Consider the following 18058-nt stretch of genomic DNA (forward strand, 5'->3'; position numbering starts at 1 on the left):
CCCTCCCAATTTTTCACACTTGCTATCTGGTCACCCTAAGCGTTCCACTCATTTATAGAGCACTCACAACAAGGGATTAAAACCCCAGTGCAGCCTGCAGGTGGATCAGGTGACTAGGTCATATGACAGCAGCCTGGAGGCAGAGCTACTATAAAAGGCAGCCTTTTCCACAGCAGTAGAGATTTGGGGGGTGGCTTTCTGGTAGTGAGGACTGTGTTCAGTTTAGGGAGAGTCAAGCAATGTCAGGAATGGGGAGTGAGGAGCCTGTGACTGCAACTCAGTGCAGTAAAGGGGGTTATTTGTGCTGGGAAAGGAAGAGTTTGTGCCTGGCCTGGCATGACCAAGCAAACTGATTACATTAGTCTTGTGTTATGCCCTAATTAAGAGGGAGGAATGTGATTAGGATGCGTGCAGGTCAGTGGAGAGTCAGAGGAAAAGTGGAGGCCTGGCTAGCCAGATGCTGGGATGGAACAGATTGGCCCTCTGGCGGTAGGTTACTAGTATAGCTTTTGGCTCTCCGTCTACTCCATTCCTGAGTCTCTCTTCCACCACTCTGGCAGTGGAACAGGGCTGTGATTTTTTATATATATATATATATATATATATATATATATATATATAAGAAAAATATATATTTTCTTAACTTCACTTGATTATGTGTCACGGAGCTGTAACATTCCTTTTCATTATAATGCTTGGGGTTATGCCTCTGAATGCTTTTTCCTTTGCTAACCTTTCTCTGGCCCCTTTAGTCTTGACCAATGATGCTGAAATGTCAACAACTGTAATGGCAGTCACTGCATCCCACCATCTGGGATGTGTCTCCTTTGCCTGCTCTCTCCAGAGCACTTGGTCACCATTTATGCCTCTTCTGTTGACTGGAGTGTCCTATTTCTAGGACTTTTCTTATATAGAAGGTAGAGTAGGCAATAGGGCTGGAGCGGGGATTATGGGCTAGCCCCAGAGGCAGCTGAGCATTTGCTTTACAATTACAACACACACTGATCTGGCAAGGCAGGAGGATGCACAATGTATATTTCCCAGGTACCCTGGAATGTTAGTGTAGAATACCGGGGAAGGAAGTAGTAAGATGACACAATAATTAGTTGTGATTCTTCTCTCTGTTTACCAAGTACCAAGGGGCCAGTGAGCTATTAATCCAGTCCTGACAGAGCTGAAGCAGATTACTGGGTGGCAAAGGAAACCAGGGAGAGAAAGAGGCTGTAATTTATCAAAACACCAACCACTTCCTCCAGGAACTAGCTGTTTGGTTTCCTTGGAGCTGGGGTGGCAGAGTAGCTCCAGAGTTTGCTCCACCCTTAAGTAGCTTTCACTAGTGATTTGATGCAAAAATGTAGCTACTAATTGCACAGTTAACTACTGGTCCCAGTACAGCTATTTACTTTCTTCTCCTCCTTAGCTTACCTCAGTCAAGCTCCTCTCTGGCCCCATTTACTCCCGTATGTGTGTGTCAGGTCAATGTACATGGTCATACCTGTTCCGGTTCCGTGACCAATTCAGCATTTTCATGCTGTGTAATTGTGCTCATGCTACTAGCATTTCTGTACTTAAAACTTCTACTGCAAATGGAAAATGGGTCTGGTCTGAGAGAACCTGAGTTGCTAATGAATCTGTGCTTGCTGAGCTTATAAAAGTGGGGGCTGGGTGAAGGTAGTTCACATCATAAAGATCCAGAGAGAGAAGTTCCTTGGCTTGGGGCTTTTGCATGCAGCAGGACAGCATGTAATCCCTCTGCATACATACTGAGTTCCTACGGCAACGCTGAAGACGCTCCAGGACACAGCCAGTATGCTTTTGTTGATGGGATAACAGTGTGTGTACATGGGGAATAAGCATGAATAACTGTTCCCAGTGTCATGTGGACAGGCTCATATCTAGACTTGCACCACATTGCTATTCTAACTTTTTTTCGTTATATTAGCAGTTGCACAATTTGGTCCCCTCCTAGCCAGCATGCACACAAAATTGAAAACAATGCAGCATGCTTCCACAGTGATGCTTGTTTTGCCTGTCTTGTAGTGTTCTATTAAACTGCTGCTGTGCCACCCCAGAAGTGTCTGCATTTTGTTAGATGGTTGATGTATCCCATACCTATCTCACAAAAATTGTGAGACTCAGTTAATATTTATGTAGCACTTTATTTTTTGCAAAGGATAAAAAGCAGAGTGTGGACTGTTAGATGAAGGGCATGGCTTTTCCATTCAGACATTCATGAGATCTGTAGGGAGAAGTTGCCTTGGAGAGCATGCCCAGGGGCACTGGGGATGGGATAGGAAACAGATGCAGACCTCTAGGATTACATTTGAATCTGATCTGGGGGGGCCTGTAACTGTCTGACCACTCTTTAGTGGCCTCACTCTAGATTTTACTAAACATCACAAACCCACAAGTACAGCTGGCACTAATGGCCTCCTTACTGGTAGCCTCAGAGGAGAGACTAAAAATTGAATGTACTATGGCAACTTAAGTCTGCTTTCTGTCACCAATTCAGGGTAACAGCCCCTGTATTCTCGCCTCCATGGCTCACTGCAGGAGTTCTCAGGCAGTCTCAGATCTCCAACCATCACCTGTCTGGGCACTGGGCAGGGACATCTGTCCCTCTCCCTTCTGATTGAGGGGGTGTAAGGCTGCATAGCTTCCTGCCTTACACTGTGATAGCCCTAGCAAGCCAGTCTGCCTAAAGGCCAGCACCTGAACTCTGCTTATGTCTATGGGCTATGAACTGCATATTGCCAGCAGTTACAAGTCCCCACACAGCTCCTTCTAACAAGAACATTTTTTTCTTAAGGGAAAAGCATTACAGTGAACACACACAACCACTAAAAGTTCCTATTCTCATGCTAACAGCATACGCGTGAGTCATGTGAGTCCCCCGAGTCATCTGGAAACCTAGTAGGTCAAAGTCCTTCATCCAGGGTGGGGACCCCACAGAAGACACTGTCCATTTAGTTGGATTAAAAAGGAGGCCCTGAATCCATTTAAATGCTACTTATTTATGTCAGAAGCCCTTCCTTGGTTTCCAATGTCTGGAAACCCATTCGAACCAGAACATGCAAACCTCTCTGGTGATGGCTTCTCTTGGGAGGCTCTTACAATGTGAGATTCAGATTAATCCCCTCTTCCTACCCTGCCCCTGCTTTAATTCCTGAGGGGAGTTGTGGTGCCTTCTCCCATGAAGCAGACCACAATCACATGTACAGTGATAGAGGCTCAATGCAATGTCTCCCCGATATCTGCCGCGCTTTCCTTGTCAGAGGCAGTCATCCCAGGCCAGAGCACTTCTTGGGGAGTGGGGAAAACTTGTGCTGCTGTTGCCTGTAAAATCTCTAGCTGGATAGAGGACCTCAGAGATTTCAAGGCCCAAAGGGATCATTGTGATCATTTAGTCGGATCACCTGTGTAATGCAGGCCAGAGATCTGCTCCGAAATAATTCTTGGAGCAGATCTTTTGACAGGAGTTCTCACAACAAAATTTTTGGTGGCCTCAGAGTACAGCTACCAGCTCCTACTGATGGCTGCTTTTACACTTTGTTCTAAAATAATTAACTTTAGGAAAAACAAATGAATATGTACCTAGACACGTCCAAACCATTGTAATGTATTTATTGCTAGCTAGTAAGTCTGCTGGTGTGGAAAGTAATATTAACGAACATACAAGTATCACTTTCCACAGCAGACTTACTTAGCCCTGCCAAGCCTGGGGAAAAATTAAGGCCTGGATGGAGAGGTGGATAGATAGGCGGCAGGGGAGGCAATGGGGAGCCAGAGCTGGAGCCAGAGCCCCAGGGGATGGGGCCAGAGTCTGAAGGCCCAGGGACGGAGCCTGAAGCCTCGTGGCCAGAACCTGCCACCCCAGCCAGGGCTGTAAGCCTGAGCCTCAACGCCCCCAGGAAGGTGGGGAACTCACTGGCTGACTGCTCCTCCAGCATTGTGCCCCAGGTGTGTCAGGCAGGGCCCAATCCCAGCTGGCAGCCCCAGCAACCAACAGCAAGGTGGCACATCCAGGAGCGACAGGGAGGGGGAGGGGCAGCTGCTTTGCCTCCCAATCACTGCCCATGAGACTGTGACGGCAAGAAAAGGCCCTGGTGGCTGCGTTTGAAAAACGCTGTTTTAGAATACCTAGCTGTTACCTAGTGCTTTTCATCTCCAAGTGCTTTATAGAGGGGGTCGGTGTCATTATCCCTAGTGTACAGATGGTGAAACTGAGGCACAGAGCAGGGACGTGACTTGCTCAGGTCCCTCAGTAGGGCAGTGGCAAAGCCAGAATAGAACCTAGGTCTCCTGAATCCCAGTCCTGTGCTTTACCCACTAAGTCACACAGCCTCCCAAGTGTAAAGTGGGAGTGATCCACTCATGGTGACACAGCAGGCCAATGGCAGAGTGAGGACTAGAATCCAGAGCTCCTGACTGCCAGTCCTGTGCCCTCCCCCTTGGCCCACACTACCGTCAGCAGGGCACTCAGCCCACGGCCTCAATAGTCTCAATAACAAGTTCAGTACAAAGTCAACACCAAGCGGCTTGTGTCCGGTCCCAGACTCCATGGCAGTGCTACTGCCCTGCTGCCCCTCAGAGGCAGGCCGACTGCAGGCCCCGTCCAGCTGGGATGTGCAACGCCTGCTTCTCAGCATAGCGACAGCTTCTCTGAGCAGCAGCACAAGAACAAGGCAGTCAGCTTCGGGCAGAGCAGCTCTAGCTCTGTCATGCTCATCTAGTAGCTGAGCCAATTATGCCATATGAAGGTTTCTGTCATTCCCTCCCCACCCCACTCAACTTTATTAAAAACTTAAAAGTTGACTGACTTGTGTGCTGTAACCTGAGGGGAATCTGGGTGCTTAATATTCATGGATAAACACAACCTTTGGTTTCTATTAAAAGCTTTGTCTATTGACATTGTCACTTGCCTACAAGGGTTTTGTCCTCCAGGCTCTAAGCATCCATATGCAGAGCAGAAGCATTTGCTCTGACCAAGGGAGGAGTAGAACATGGAGCAAACGGCCTGTGTGCTAGAGACATTTTAAAATGGTTTCTATGATACGTTTGCAGTGCGTTGGTAACAGCTCTCTTTCCTTCACCTTTATATTCAGGATGAATGTTAGCTTCGATTAGGCAAAATAACAAAAGATTGTTCCATGCATTCCAAATAAGAACACAAGACTGGCCCTACTGGGTCAAACCAAAGGTTCATTAGCCCAGTATCCTGTCTTTCGACAGTGGCTAGTGCCAGGTGCCCCAGAGGGAATGAACAGAACAGGTAATCGTCATCAAGTGATCCCCTGTTGCTCATTCCCAGCTTCTGGCAAACAGAGGCTAGGGACACCATTCCTGCCCATCCTGGCTAATAGTCATTGATGGATCTATCCTCCATGAATTATCTAGTTATTTTTTTAGCCCTGTTATGGTCTTGGCCTTCACAATATTGTTTGGCAAGGAGTTCCACAGGTTGACTATGCGTTGTGTGAAGAAATACTTCCTTTTCTTTGTTTTAAATCTGCTGCCTATTAACTTCATTTGGTGACCCCTAGATCTTGTGTTATGAGAAGTAGTAAACAACACTTCCTTATCTACTTTCTCTACACCAGTCATGATTTTATAGACCTCAATCATATCTCCCCTTAGCCGTCTCTTCTCCAAGCTGAAAAGTCCCCATTTTATTAATCTCTCCTCATACGGAAGTTGTTCCATACCCCTAATAATTTTTGTTGCCCTTTTCTGAATCTTTTCTAATTCCAATATCATCTTTTTGAGATGGGGCAACCACATCTGCACACAGTATTCAAGATGTGGGAGTACCATGGACTTATATAGAGGCAACATATTTTCTGTCTTATCTATCCCTTTTTAAATGATTCCCAACATTCTGTTTGTTTTTTTGCAAATTTTGCCACCTCACTGTTTACCCCTTTTTCCAGATCATTTATGAATATGTTCAATAGGAGTGGTCCCAGAACAGACCCCTGGGGGACATCACTATTTACCTCTCTCCATTCTGAAAACTGAAAAATAGAGTTGCCAATTGTAGTTGGATGTATTCCTGGAGGTTTCATCACATGACATAATCTTTAATTCCAGGAGGAAACCCTGGAGGGTTGACAACCCTAATTCCATATCTTTCAGTTGATTTGGCTGTTTTAAATACTTAGGAGCTGTTTCTAGACTTTGCAGAGGAAGCATTTTACAGGAAGGGAAAGTCCTTTCTGTAGGCAAGGTACATTGCATTGAGTATTATTGCTTGTCTGGCATCTGCAGGTGAGACCAAAGAAAACCGATTGGAAGGCTAATATTCAGGTAGGTCCAAAGAAAGCTGGATTAAAGTTTCTGGGATTTTAGGTTAGATTTCAATTCCACAGCATAAGGAGGACTGAGTGGTTTATTGAATGTCTGCCAGCATGCACGGTGGCAACCCAGGATCTTGACAGTCTCAGCATTTTGAAACATGAGCGTTTGTATCCTTCCCAACCGGCCTGGAGTCAGGAATCTCTGTGACATTGAAGAGCCAAAACACAGTATAATAATATGGGTTGAGCCAAAGTCAGTCTGTATTTCCTAGAAGCGAAAGATACTGGGAATGAATTACTACCCCATCACCCTGATGTGTCTCTTTCTGTCGCATCGTAGGTGCGTTGTCCTGTGCAGGCAAATGGCAGACTATGGCATGGGACCTAGTCCAGCACACATCAGGCCTACAAGATAACACACCTCACCAGTGCCTATAGCATGATAAAGGGCAGTTGGTAGGAACAGTACATGCAGGTGAGCTACAGCATCAAGGGTGACTGTAAAGAGAGCAGAGGAGGAAAATCCAGAGTGGAGAAGTCCAGATTAATGAAGTGAAAATCGGTAACAAAATACTCCTAACCCATTTTCTGCCAGTCTTTGGCAAAGTTTTTTTTTTTCCCCCTGGGTGGGTTTGCCATAAAAATACCTAGCTCTTAGAGTGCTTTTCATCAATAGATCTTATAGCAATCATAATCACGAATGTATTTATCCTTATAAAACCCATGCCATAAATGTGACCCACTAAGAAACCCCCCCAGCAAGGTTGTGTGGTTAACTGAATATTTGGTTTGGTTGGGGTCTGAAACACTGAGCGGGGTGGAGGGGGGATGACGGACTTGTTTCAAAATGAACATGTTTCAAAATTTTCAGTGAACAGAAATGTTGGAAAAAAGTTTCATCATTTTGATGGAAACATTTTGGTTGACATTTTCATATATTTGTTTTATTTACTTCCAAAACAGTTTGCTGAAATAGACCCAAATTCACAAATGGTTTTGGTCGACCTGAAGCTGCGTGGGTTTTTTTTGTTTTGTTTTTTTATTGAACGTTTTGCCCAGCTGCACCCTCCAAAGGCTTCTCTTGCCTGAGGGAAGGCTGGGTTTTGCTCTGGCTATTCCAACATCTACGCATGGAACAATTAGAAAGGAGCCTTGTTTATCTTTGTCTTGTTTATCACATTAGACAGGCAGAAATCCAAACTTCTGGGATGCAGTCAGCTCCCTCAGTTGATGTGCTCACATTCTGTATTGTCTTTTCCTGTCTCTGCTCTATATTCCTGGAGCAGAGGAAACAAATGTCACATGCTTGGCAAGGGAAGATATAGTAGTAGCTGGCGTAGCTTGAATGTACAGCATATAATTTTCCTAATGGTCTTCATTGGGCATTACATGTCCTTTCTTTTGCTGTTGTTTATACAGAAATGAAATGGCAAGTGCATTGGTTGTAACAATGAGAGAAGTAAGTGTCGCACTGTGCAGGGACTTGCGTATTCCTTGGGAGGCAGAGAACTGTTAACCTGAGCTGTAGGATAGGAGTCAGGCTACTTTCTAGGTCTGTTCCAAATATTCAGCTTTTAAGAGAAAGGGGAAATACATGGCTGGGGCACACTGATACACATTCCATTATGCCAGGCATAATAATATATTGCCATTCACTGCAAAATTATGGGGGGGGGGGAAGAGAGAGAGAATAGGCTAGCTTAGTGAAACTCCTGGGTGTATCAGTTTTATAATTCAAGAGGAACAGACCAAATTCTGTTAGGATAATGATCAACTAATTTCTCCTCCAATGTTGTCTTTTCTTCCAGAATAAAACACATTTAACAGACACCAGTTAGAGTCTTTTTTTTTTCCACCAAATGCATCCGATGAAGTGAGCTGTAGCTCACGAAAGCTTATGCTCTAATAAATTTGTTAGTCTCTAAGGTGCCACAAGTACTCCTTTTCTTTTTGCGAATACAGACTAACACGGCTGCTACTCTGAAACCAGTTAGAGCAGTGTCACTCACGTCAGACCTTGATCCTGGAACAAAAATATTTGAGTTTAGAAATTAGCTTTATTACAAAATAGGTTGGGTGGGTTTATTTGTTCCAGGCAAATGGCTGGCTGGATGCAGATCGTTAGAATGCCAGGCTGTCAGGTCACAGGGTTTGTCTGACTCCTACACATACTGCAGACTCTTGAGTACTTTCTAAATCAAGCCAAAATCCTTTGCTTGGAGCCTTTGCCTGGAGTTTTGCCACCCCCATCACCACCCTGAAACCAAATTGTTGTGAAAGAGACTTCCAGGATAACATCCATTCTGAATTCAGCTCTTCATCCTGTTAATTAATTAATTCACATTCAACAACAAGCGGCTTCTGAGTGCTCTGGGCCCATGTCACAGATTGCAGTGTTTCCCTACCCTGCAGTGGGCTTGCATTGGAGTGAATCCTGCCCATCAGGCTGTTGGGGGGTGGGATGGAGAGGGAGGGCATTGCGTGCCTTCTCTCCATTCGACTGGGTTCTTCTCATTGTCTGTTCCAAGCCCTCACTCAAAGGGGCCAATGTGATACTGAGTGTGACCACTTCCATAACACAGGCCAGAGGACTTCCCTGATGGGAGCAGATCTGTTAGTAAACCATCCCATCTTGGTATCAAGACTTCCAGTGATATTGAATCCACCACAACCCTTGGTAAGTTGTTCCAAAGGTTAATTACCCTCGCTGGTAAACGTTTGCACCATATTTCCAGTCTGAATTTGTTTAGCTTCAACCTCCATCCACTGGATCTTATGATACCTTCATCTGCTACATTAAGAACCCTCTATTTTCAAATGTCTGCTATCCATGTAGATACCTATAGACAGTGTTCCAGTCACCCTTAACCTGGTAAGCTCCTTTTACTATCAGGCATGCTTTCCAACCCTACTCTAGTCTTGTAGACTCTCTTGAACTCTCTGCAGTTTCTCAACATCTGTCTTGAATTGTGGCTATCACAGCTGAACACTGCATTCCAGTAGTGATTGCACCAGTGCCAAATACAGAGAGAATATAGCCTCCCTTTTCCTATTCAGTATTCCCCTATTTATACATCCAAGGATCACTTTAGATCTTTTGGCCACAGTATTGCACTGGAAGCTCATGTTCAGCTGATTATCCACCATGAGCCCAAGTCTCTTTGAGTCCCTGCTTCCCAGGGTAGAGTCATCCATCCTGTAAGTATGTTCTGCATACTTTGTTGTGTGAGGTATGATTTTACATTCAGCTATATTGAAATGCATATTGTTTGCTTTTGGTCAGTTTTCCAAGCAATGCAGATCACACTGTATCAGTGACTTCACCTTTTTATTTCTAACATCCTCAGTCTTTGCCATCTGCAAACATTCAGAGAATTTTTTGTTTGTTTTTTTCTTCCACGTCGTTGTTGTTAATGTTAAATAGTGTAGGGCCAAGATTCAATCCCTGAGGGACCCTGCTAAAACACATCTGTGTAATAATGATTCCCCATAGGTCTCAAAATGTATTTGTATATCTGTTCAGTTTTTAATTCATTTAATGTGTGCCATGTTGATTTTGTATTCTAGTTTCTTACTCAAAATGTCTTGTTATACCACTGTTACATTGGTCTCTTAGCTGGAGTGGCATCTGGACCTATTTCTTCTCTTCTGTTAGACTGACTCAAGCCCCATTCCAGTAACTAGTTCTGTCTTCTGGGAGGTCTGGTGTAGTGTTATATAAGGTCGATTTCTGGTGATGAATCTACAATATGAAGCAACATAAAGGCAAGGAGCCTACATGAGGAAAATTACTGGTATTATCAGTTTGGCTTATGGCCTTGAAATCTATAAAACAGAGAGCTAAGGACTGAAGTGCTTCATGTTTGAGTTCCTGTTTGCCAGGTTACCCCATGTCTACTCTTTAAATACCCTCCCATACATGTACATGGGAGGATTTGGGGAAGAGATGGAGCTCTTGTCTCTGCATTCCCTGCCTTTGGGAATTAAACATAGAATGGCCATACTGGGTCAGACCAAAGGTTCATCCAGCCCAGTATCCTGTCTACCGACAGTGGCCAATGCCAGGTGCCCCAGAGGGAGTGAACCTAACAGGTAATGATCAAGTGAAAGAAGCTCCTTCATCCTATTATCATTTATTTTTAAAATAAAAAACCAAGCCCCCCAGAGCAGTATCTTCTCTAAGGCAGCTCCAGCTGGACCTGCTTAGGCTCCTTACAGTGCAACAACCTACTGGAAACTTGATGGTCCATTGTGATCTTCGGGGGCATAATTAAAATGACAATGGATAAAAATGGGTCCCAGGACAGTCACTTGGAGGGTGGATGAAGTTCTGTTGGTGCGTGGTAACATCTACGCATGTTCTCTGCCCCAAGTGATTGAACACGGGGAATTGCCTCTCCATCTTCCAGAGGTGGGGCTATCCCCACACGGACCTGTTTGCCACACAGAGCAACAGAAGATGCTAGCTGTTCTGCTCTCTTCAGAACCTTTCGCCTCCCAAGTACGGGTCACCTGTTCTGTGTTCCCGCCCTTCCCTCTCGTACACAAGGTGGTCCTCAGGATCCGGCAGGACAGGGCTTCAATGATCCTCATCTGCAAGGCTATGCTGATGCACTGGTTCACCACGTTGCTAAACCTATCAGTGGACAGGCCAGTAGTCCTTCCTGTGCTCCCAGACCTCAGCACAAAGGACCACATCCAACTACAGCACCCCACCCTGGAGTCCCTCCACTTCCTGGCCTGGACACTCCCTGGCTGAATCTGCTGGAACTGCAGTGCTCGGACTCTGTTAGGAAAGTTCTGTTGGGGAGTAGGAAGCCCTCCACTCACACAGCGTACCTGATGAAGTGGAAACATTTCTCCATTTGGTCCCTAAGAAAGGTACCACCCTGCAGCAAGCCCCTATTCCCCTTGTGCTAGACCTTCTATACCTGAAACAACAAGGGTTGGCGATATAATCTATTAAGGTGCACCTGGCTGCCATCTCGGCCTTCCACCCAGGCATGCGGTTAGGTTGGTCTTTGGACATCCCATTTTTGGCCTGTTTCTCAAGGGCTTGGATAGACTTTATCTGCAGGTGAGGCAGCCCATTCCCCAGTGGGACCTCAACCTGGTTCTCTCTAGACTTATGGGGCCCCTCTTCAAGCCCATTGCAACGTGCCCTCTATCCTACCTGTCCTGGAAGGTGGCTTTTCTGGTGGCCATAACCTCAGCCAGAAGGGTCTCTGAACTCAGAGCACTGACTTCCAAGCCCCCCCTACACTGTTTTTTATCAACACAAGGTGCAGCTGTGCCCTCACCCAGCATTCCTACCCAAGGTAGTCTCACACCTTCATGTAAACGAGGACATACTTCTACCGGTATTCTTTTCTAAACCTCATGCCAGCAACAGAGAGAGTGCTCCATTCTCTGGAGGTCCAGTGTGCCCTAGCCTTCTACAGTGAACCCACAAAGCCATTTCGTAAGTCACCACAGCTCTTTATTGCAATTGCCGAAAGGATGAAAGGGCTTCTCGTCCCAGCACATTTCATCATGGATCACGTCCTGCATCAGAACAAGCTATGACAAGCTAAGATTCCAGCCCCGGCATTGACGGCGCACTCCACAAGAGTGCAGGTTTCTTCTGCTGCATTCCTCGACAAGTCCCTATTCAGGACATATGCAAGGCAGCAACATAGTCTTCCATCCACACCTTCACGTCACACTATGCCATCACCCAACAGGCGAGGGACAATGCGGCCTTCAGCAAGGCAGTCCTGCAATCAGCAACTCTGAACTCAGACCCCTCCTCCATGGAAACTGCTTGGGAGTCACCTATTGGAATGGACATGAGCAAGCATTCGAAGAAAAAAATGGTTACTTACCATCTCGTAACTGTTGTTCTTCAAGATGTGTTGCTCATGTCAATTCCAAATCCTACCCGCCTCCCCTCTATCGGAGTATTCCGGCAAGAAGGAACTGAGCAGTCCTATATACACCGCATGAAGGCCCCACTCCAGGGGGCTCCATAGCCGACCTGACAGTAGGGTAAAACCTTCTGATAATTGTGCATGTGGTGAGTGCACACCTATTGGAATGGACGTGAGCAACACATCTCGAAAAACAACAGTTACGAGATGGTAAGTAACTGTATTTTTCTTACAGGGAAAGTGAGAGGCAGGGATGGGCCTTTCTACAATGAAGGAGATGATTTTCAGCATCCTAAGGAATGTGTGTATGTATGGAAATAGAAATAATTCATCTTTGGTTTGTTTTGCTTCTTCAGAAATAAGATAATCACACCCAATAATTCTTTTCAAGGCCCCCCCCCAGAGTTTCAGATCTCATTGAACAGGTATCGACAGGGGTAGTGAGTCATCGAGGCCAGCATCCTAGCACAGAATTCTGAGTGAACAAGAAACTCATGCTTTCACAATTTGCAGTTTAATCTGACACTAGCATTTTGTCTCATTTAGACTCTTACCACAAACAGTGCCAGCTTCTCCAGTGATATGAAAGGTCTTAATGTGAAAGCGCACATTAATGTGTCTGATTTTGTCTGAAAAAGCACAGTATTAAGTCAATTTTAATTGCAACTTGCTATTAGCACATTGAATTAGGTAGGTTAAAGTGCTCTGGTTAATGTGAGCGTTTACGCAGCCTCAATTGGATAGCTATCTTACCAACAACTCATTCTACATGATTGAGAAGAGAGGTGGCAGGTTACCTTCTAGCTAGATGCGGAAAATCTCGTCTCTTCCTTATGAAGATCCAAATCAGAACGTGGAGAAAGGTGGTCTTCCAGAAACTGCAAGAAGAAGAGATGCTGGTTGTGCAGGGCAGCTTTCTCCAGGGTGAAATGTATGCTGGCTTTGAGGGACAGCCAAATGCTGACTGACCACGTAAGAAGCAGTGTGGAAGCCTGGTGCTGGCCCTTGGCACGGCATGTATTTTGCCCTCTCTGAGGATCAGGGGTTCGGTGCAATCTTAAACGCTAAATCAAAGCGACTCTTCCAAGGAAGGCCTTCAGATGTTCAGAAAAGTGCTCCTCTCATTCTGTTCATCCTTCACATGCTGTTCTGGGCCTGCAGTCACCCCACTGGAAGAAGGAAATGGGCTGTGTTTTGGGTGTCTTAATAGCAGCCATATATTGGACAGTTTGTGTTCTCTGAAGCAAACCCTGTAAACTATTTGTGTGCCAGCAAATGCCAGAAATAAAGAGCCTTTCATCTTCACATCTCTTCCAGAAAATATCCTGTCTTGCATCAGGTGTTTCCATGAGTACTGCACAGAAACAATGTAACTGAGGCAGTAAATGCACATTCCATAGACGTTACTAACCCTAAACATTCACATAAAACAGTGAAATCCTGTTGCTTACAGAATGTAGTGTGAGTTGCGCAGCATGCAGTGCTGTTGAGAAGGGAAATCTGCAGTAATTTATAGGCTGTTTTTAGAATCCAAGCCTGGAGTAGCCAATGTCCCTTGGCTTTGGTGTAATTCCTAATAACCCCCTCCTGTGACTGTTGCCCACAAATGCACTTTTCTGTGTCTCCCAGCAAGCCTCTCCAAACTGAGAGGCTGAAGGTTGGGCAAATATTGTCAAAAGAAAGTAATTTTTCCTGAATGGACTGAAAGGTGTTTTTCTGCATCCTGTGCTCCCTTCACAGCAAAGGGCTGCTCATTATACCCAGGGCTGAAGGTAGATCCCCGAAATCAATAACTCATCTTGTGGAATCAGGGGCTACACAGTATAAGTGAAGGTGCCAGCATCTAATCCTGCATGTGCTCAAAGAGAACAGGACAGCTGCAGAGAGTCTCAGAAATCTCTACCTGCTTCAACTCCGTCAAACTGAGGTGAAAGCATCACTTTGGCTGGGTCTGTTCACTCCCTTTGTGTCTGGAGGAGTCATAGCCCTGTCTTTGGCCAGGGCCGGCTCCAGGCACCAGCTTTCCAAGCAGGTGCTTGGGGCGGCATTCAGAATGGGGCGGCACTCCATGTCCCGGGGCAGCAATTCAGCGGCAGCTCCGCTACTCTTCCAGGCACGGTGGCAATTTGGCGGTGACTGCTTGGGGCAGCAAAATTGGTAGAGCCGCCCCTGTCTTTGGCATCAAAGTCAGTTTATTATGGTCTCACATAAGACACCTCTATGCCCACGCTTGCTGTTCTCTCATACCATATCACTGCTCTTCAGAGTGAAAAACACATTCTTCTTCAGCTCAGATACACACAGTGGAGGGATGCCACAAACATACTCCACTATACTATGTATTAGGCAGACTAATATGCTCATTTAGATCAAACCCAAGCAAAGTGTAATGCTGTGATATGCAGCTGATGTCACCTTGCTGAGCAAGGTGGAGTAGTGGTGTTCTGTGGAAACCACCACCACACTGATAGAGGGGCAGTTCCCTGGCTCTGTGAGGAACAGTGTCCCAGCTAATAGCAAGTTTGCACATGACACCCCAAAGAAATTCTCCAAATGATACAGTACTAGGGCAGGTTTCAGAGTAGCAGTAGTAGTTAGTCTGTATTCACAAAAAGAAAAGGAGTTCTTGTGGCACCTTAGAGACTAACGAATTTATTTGAGCATAAGCTTTCGTGAGCTACAGCTCACTTCATCAGATGCATCCAATGAAGTGAGCTGTAGCTCACGAAAGCTTATGCTCAAATAAATTTGTTAGTCTCTAAGGTGCCACAAGTACTAGGGCAAGATTATATCCCAGGCCAGTGAAACCGAATTAGGAAGGCAAATGAAAATCACCTTGCGTCCCAGCCAGAGGGTACAGGAATTGTGTGGTATGTAAAGCATATTTGTAGTGGCCTGCAGTCTGCTTTGGATGCTTCATGCTTTGCAGGCTGTCTGCAATGCAGCTTCACACCAGTTAATGAGATTGGCAAATAGTATAATGTGCCGCAGTCCTACCCAGGATAAGCAGTGTCAAGGGTCGCTGTCAAGGTGACAGGCATCTCCCCATCTGTGTGGTCAGGGCACGGATGAGGCATCAGAAGACCTGGGTTCTGTTTCCAGCTCTGCCACTGAGCTGCTGGGTGACCTTGGGCAAATCACTTCCTCTTCCTGGGCCTCAGTTTCCCCTCCCATCCAGTGTCCGTCTTCTTTGTTAAGACTGAAAGTGCCCGTCTCTGACTAGATGTACGGGCAGTGCCCAGCACAAAGGGCCCTAATCTTGGATAGGCCCTCCAGGTGCCGCTGTAATGTGGTGTACAAATACAGATAGGGTCAGAGGCTGCAGCCTAGGGTCACAGGAAGCCCCTCAGCTCAGTTAGAATACAGGTTTTTAGCCAACTAAAGCTGTGCTTGGCCTGGCCTGAGATTTTTAATGGCTGTATAATGGCTGCCCCTTGATGTTGGGTGCTCAGCATGGGGTTTTGTACAGCAATTGGAGACGGAAGAGATATAGCATCTGTTTTTAAAATGGGATTTTAGAGCCGCTGACTTAGATACAATCCAATTTGCAAGGATTCATGAAGAACAGTGACGGCTGAGCTGATAATGTTACCTCTGCACCTCCGCTGCCCCTCCAAACGTGGGAGTCCTGGGGGTCCTGGCTCATTACACTCCATAAATGATTTAATTAGTTGGCAGGACAGATGTGGAAGGATGTGTCTGAAGAAAGGGAGGGGTCCCATCGCCACCTAGAGGAATTCTAGTGAACCTTATTTAAATGGCTGTGGACAAGCAACATCCAGGCAGGTATTTACCACAATAAGATGAGTTGACTCGTTGAGACACTAAAAATAAAACCAGTGTACTGGTCTGAGCAGTGGTGGTAGGGGAGTGGGGGAGAATGTTGACCCCTTTGTATCAGTTAGTAAAACAGAATGAGGGAGGCAAACTGGCTCAGATGAAGAAAAGCCTTTGCCTAGGATTTAGACTAACTCCCCAAGTCTCTGCCCACTATCCAAAGAGGCCTGTCTACTGAAGCATTGTTGGACATTATGGTATCTGCCTTGCCCCTCACATACTGGTGAGACAGAGAAACTTGGGATATGTTGCAATTTGAGCAGGAAGCCGACTGGTTTCTTTTTCACAAGAAACCTGGGTTGACCAGAGAATATTTGCAAAATTAGGATTTTTAAACAATACTGACTTCCCCAACAGATATTAACTCAGGAGAACAGGAAGCTTTTTAGTCCATTGTATCTAATTCAGGTGCACTGCTAGCATTCAAAATGCATTCCCCAGAAGTGGGTTTCTGGGGTGAGAGAGAAGTGAAGCAGTTCTGCAGAGTGAAAAAGGAAAGATGGGTAAAAGAATCAAAAAATGCAAAGGACTGACCTTGGTGCGTGGCTGGTTCTTACACACTTCTAATGCTCTGTCTCCTCTTTTATTAAAGGAAAGCGTGGACCTGGGAGAGATCATGTTTTCCCTTTGTTATCTGCCAACTGCAGGTCGCCTCACCTTAACAGTCATTAAATGCAGGAATCTTAAAGCTATGGATATTACCGGCTACTCAGGTACATGTTCATTTGCTCAAAGAGTTAGTGTCATTCCCTTTTACTTCACCCACCTAGCAGCTTGCTGGCTTTGATGCTGTGCTAGTTTGTGTGGTTTCTGAGGTGCCCTGATAAAGGGTGTGGGAAGTTTGTGTGTGCACACAGATATGAAGCTATACTCACAAAGCTTTAAAAAATAAATCTAACTTGGAAAGCCAGCCCCAGGAGAATGAGAGGGGTGCTCAACCCTCCCAGGAGCCACGCACCACTCGGCCCAGGGAAATGGGGGCAGTTATGGTTCCTTGTTCTCTGCTGGGCATGCCGTGCTGCATCACCAGTTACAGCAGTGCGGTACTGGTGGATTGGAGCTCGGACATGTCCCTCCACTTCTCTCGGCACTCCCGGGGCCTGGGGAATGATGCAGGCACTGACTCCAGCCGCTTTATGCCAGCAAGGACATTCCCCTCCACCTATGGAAATTTCTGCTAGCCACTTGCTGCCAGAATCTAGACTATTTGCCTGAATAAATCTGACCCATGATGAGCAAAGGTGTGTGACCGGGAATTCTGCTCCATGCACTGCCCTGGCACTCCAGTGTGAGAAAGTTTAATCAACTAGCAAGGTTTTGTGCGTTCATAGTTCCAAAATCTTGCCTGGGAACTCACCATGCACAAACACTAGTGTTTAACATGAAAGCCAGCCAAGTTTCTTACCTGGAGGTCTAATGGAAGTACTTGAATTCTTCTGAAAAACCTTTTCATAAACAGTAACACTAATTGAAGAGATCTCTGAGCACACTCAGCTCTGCTCAAATGGAACTTGCTGCAGTGTGAAATGTCTGAGAATCCCAGTTTCAGATGGAAGGCAGCTTAGTAGCTCTGCAATAACATGCTGTTTGTTTACTGGAACTTCAAAATGCATTGAGATTTTCCCGGCAGTCTACACAGCAACCAAGCTGTAACTTAGAGGCACTCTGCCAAAACCAGCCACTGATGAAGCAAGTGAGGGCTGCCCTACCTCCTCTTCTTCCCCCTGCCCTTTCGCACCAAGAAAAAGGGCTGTTAAATGCCACTTCTTGCTATCAGGCCTCTGATGTGACAGCCATTTATTTCCTCAACATGCCACTTAGACAATAAACTTGTATGTGCAAGTTATGGAAACTTTCCTAGAGGATGGTCCTAGAAATAAGATACAAGATAAAATACAAAGGCATTTTGCTGTCTCTAATTATATTGTATGCTGAGTACCTGCTCTCTCTCTCTCTCTCTCTCACACACAGAGAGAGAGAGAGAGAGAGAGAGAGAGCTATGGCAGCAAAAGATCT

At 45.7% G+C, this 18058-nt stretch overlaps 1 protein-coding gene across 1 annotated transcript in view; it reads left to right on the forward strand.

Moving 5' to 3' along the window:
* The window catches only part of SYT6 (synaptotagmin 6), an 88698-nt gene that overhangs the window by 57808 nt on the left and 12832 nt on the right, over window positions 1–18058 (forward strand). Inside the window, exon 4 of the mRNA XM_038379998.2 lies at window positions 16635–16755. Coding sequence (XP_038235926.1) covers window positions 16635–16755 — 121 coding nt within the window. The remainder of the gene's footprint in view (window positions 1–16634; window positions 16756–18058) is intronic.

Source organism: Dermochelys coriacea, chromosome 21, assembly GCF_009764565.3.
Source record: "Dermochelys coriacea isolate rDerCor1 chromosome 21, rDerCor1.pri.v4, whole genome shotgun sequence".
Classification (NCBI taxonomy): domain Eukaryota; kingdom Metazoa; phylum Chordata; order Testudines; family Dermochelyidae; genus Dermochelys; species Dermochelys coriacea.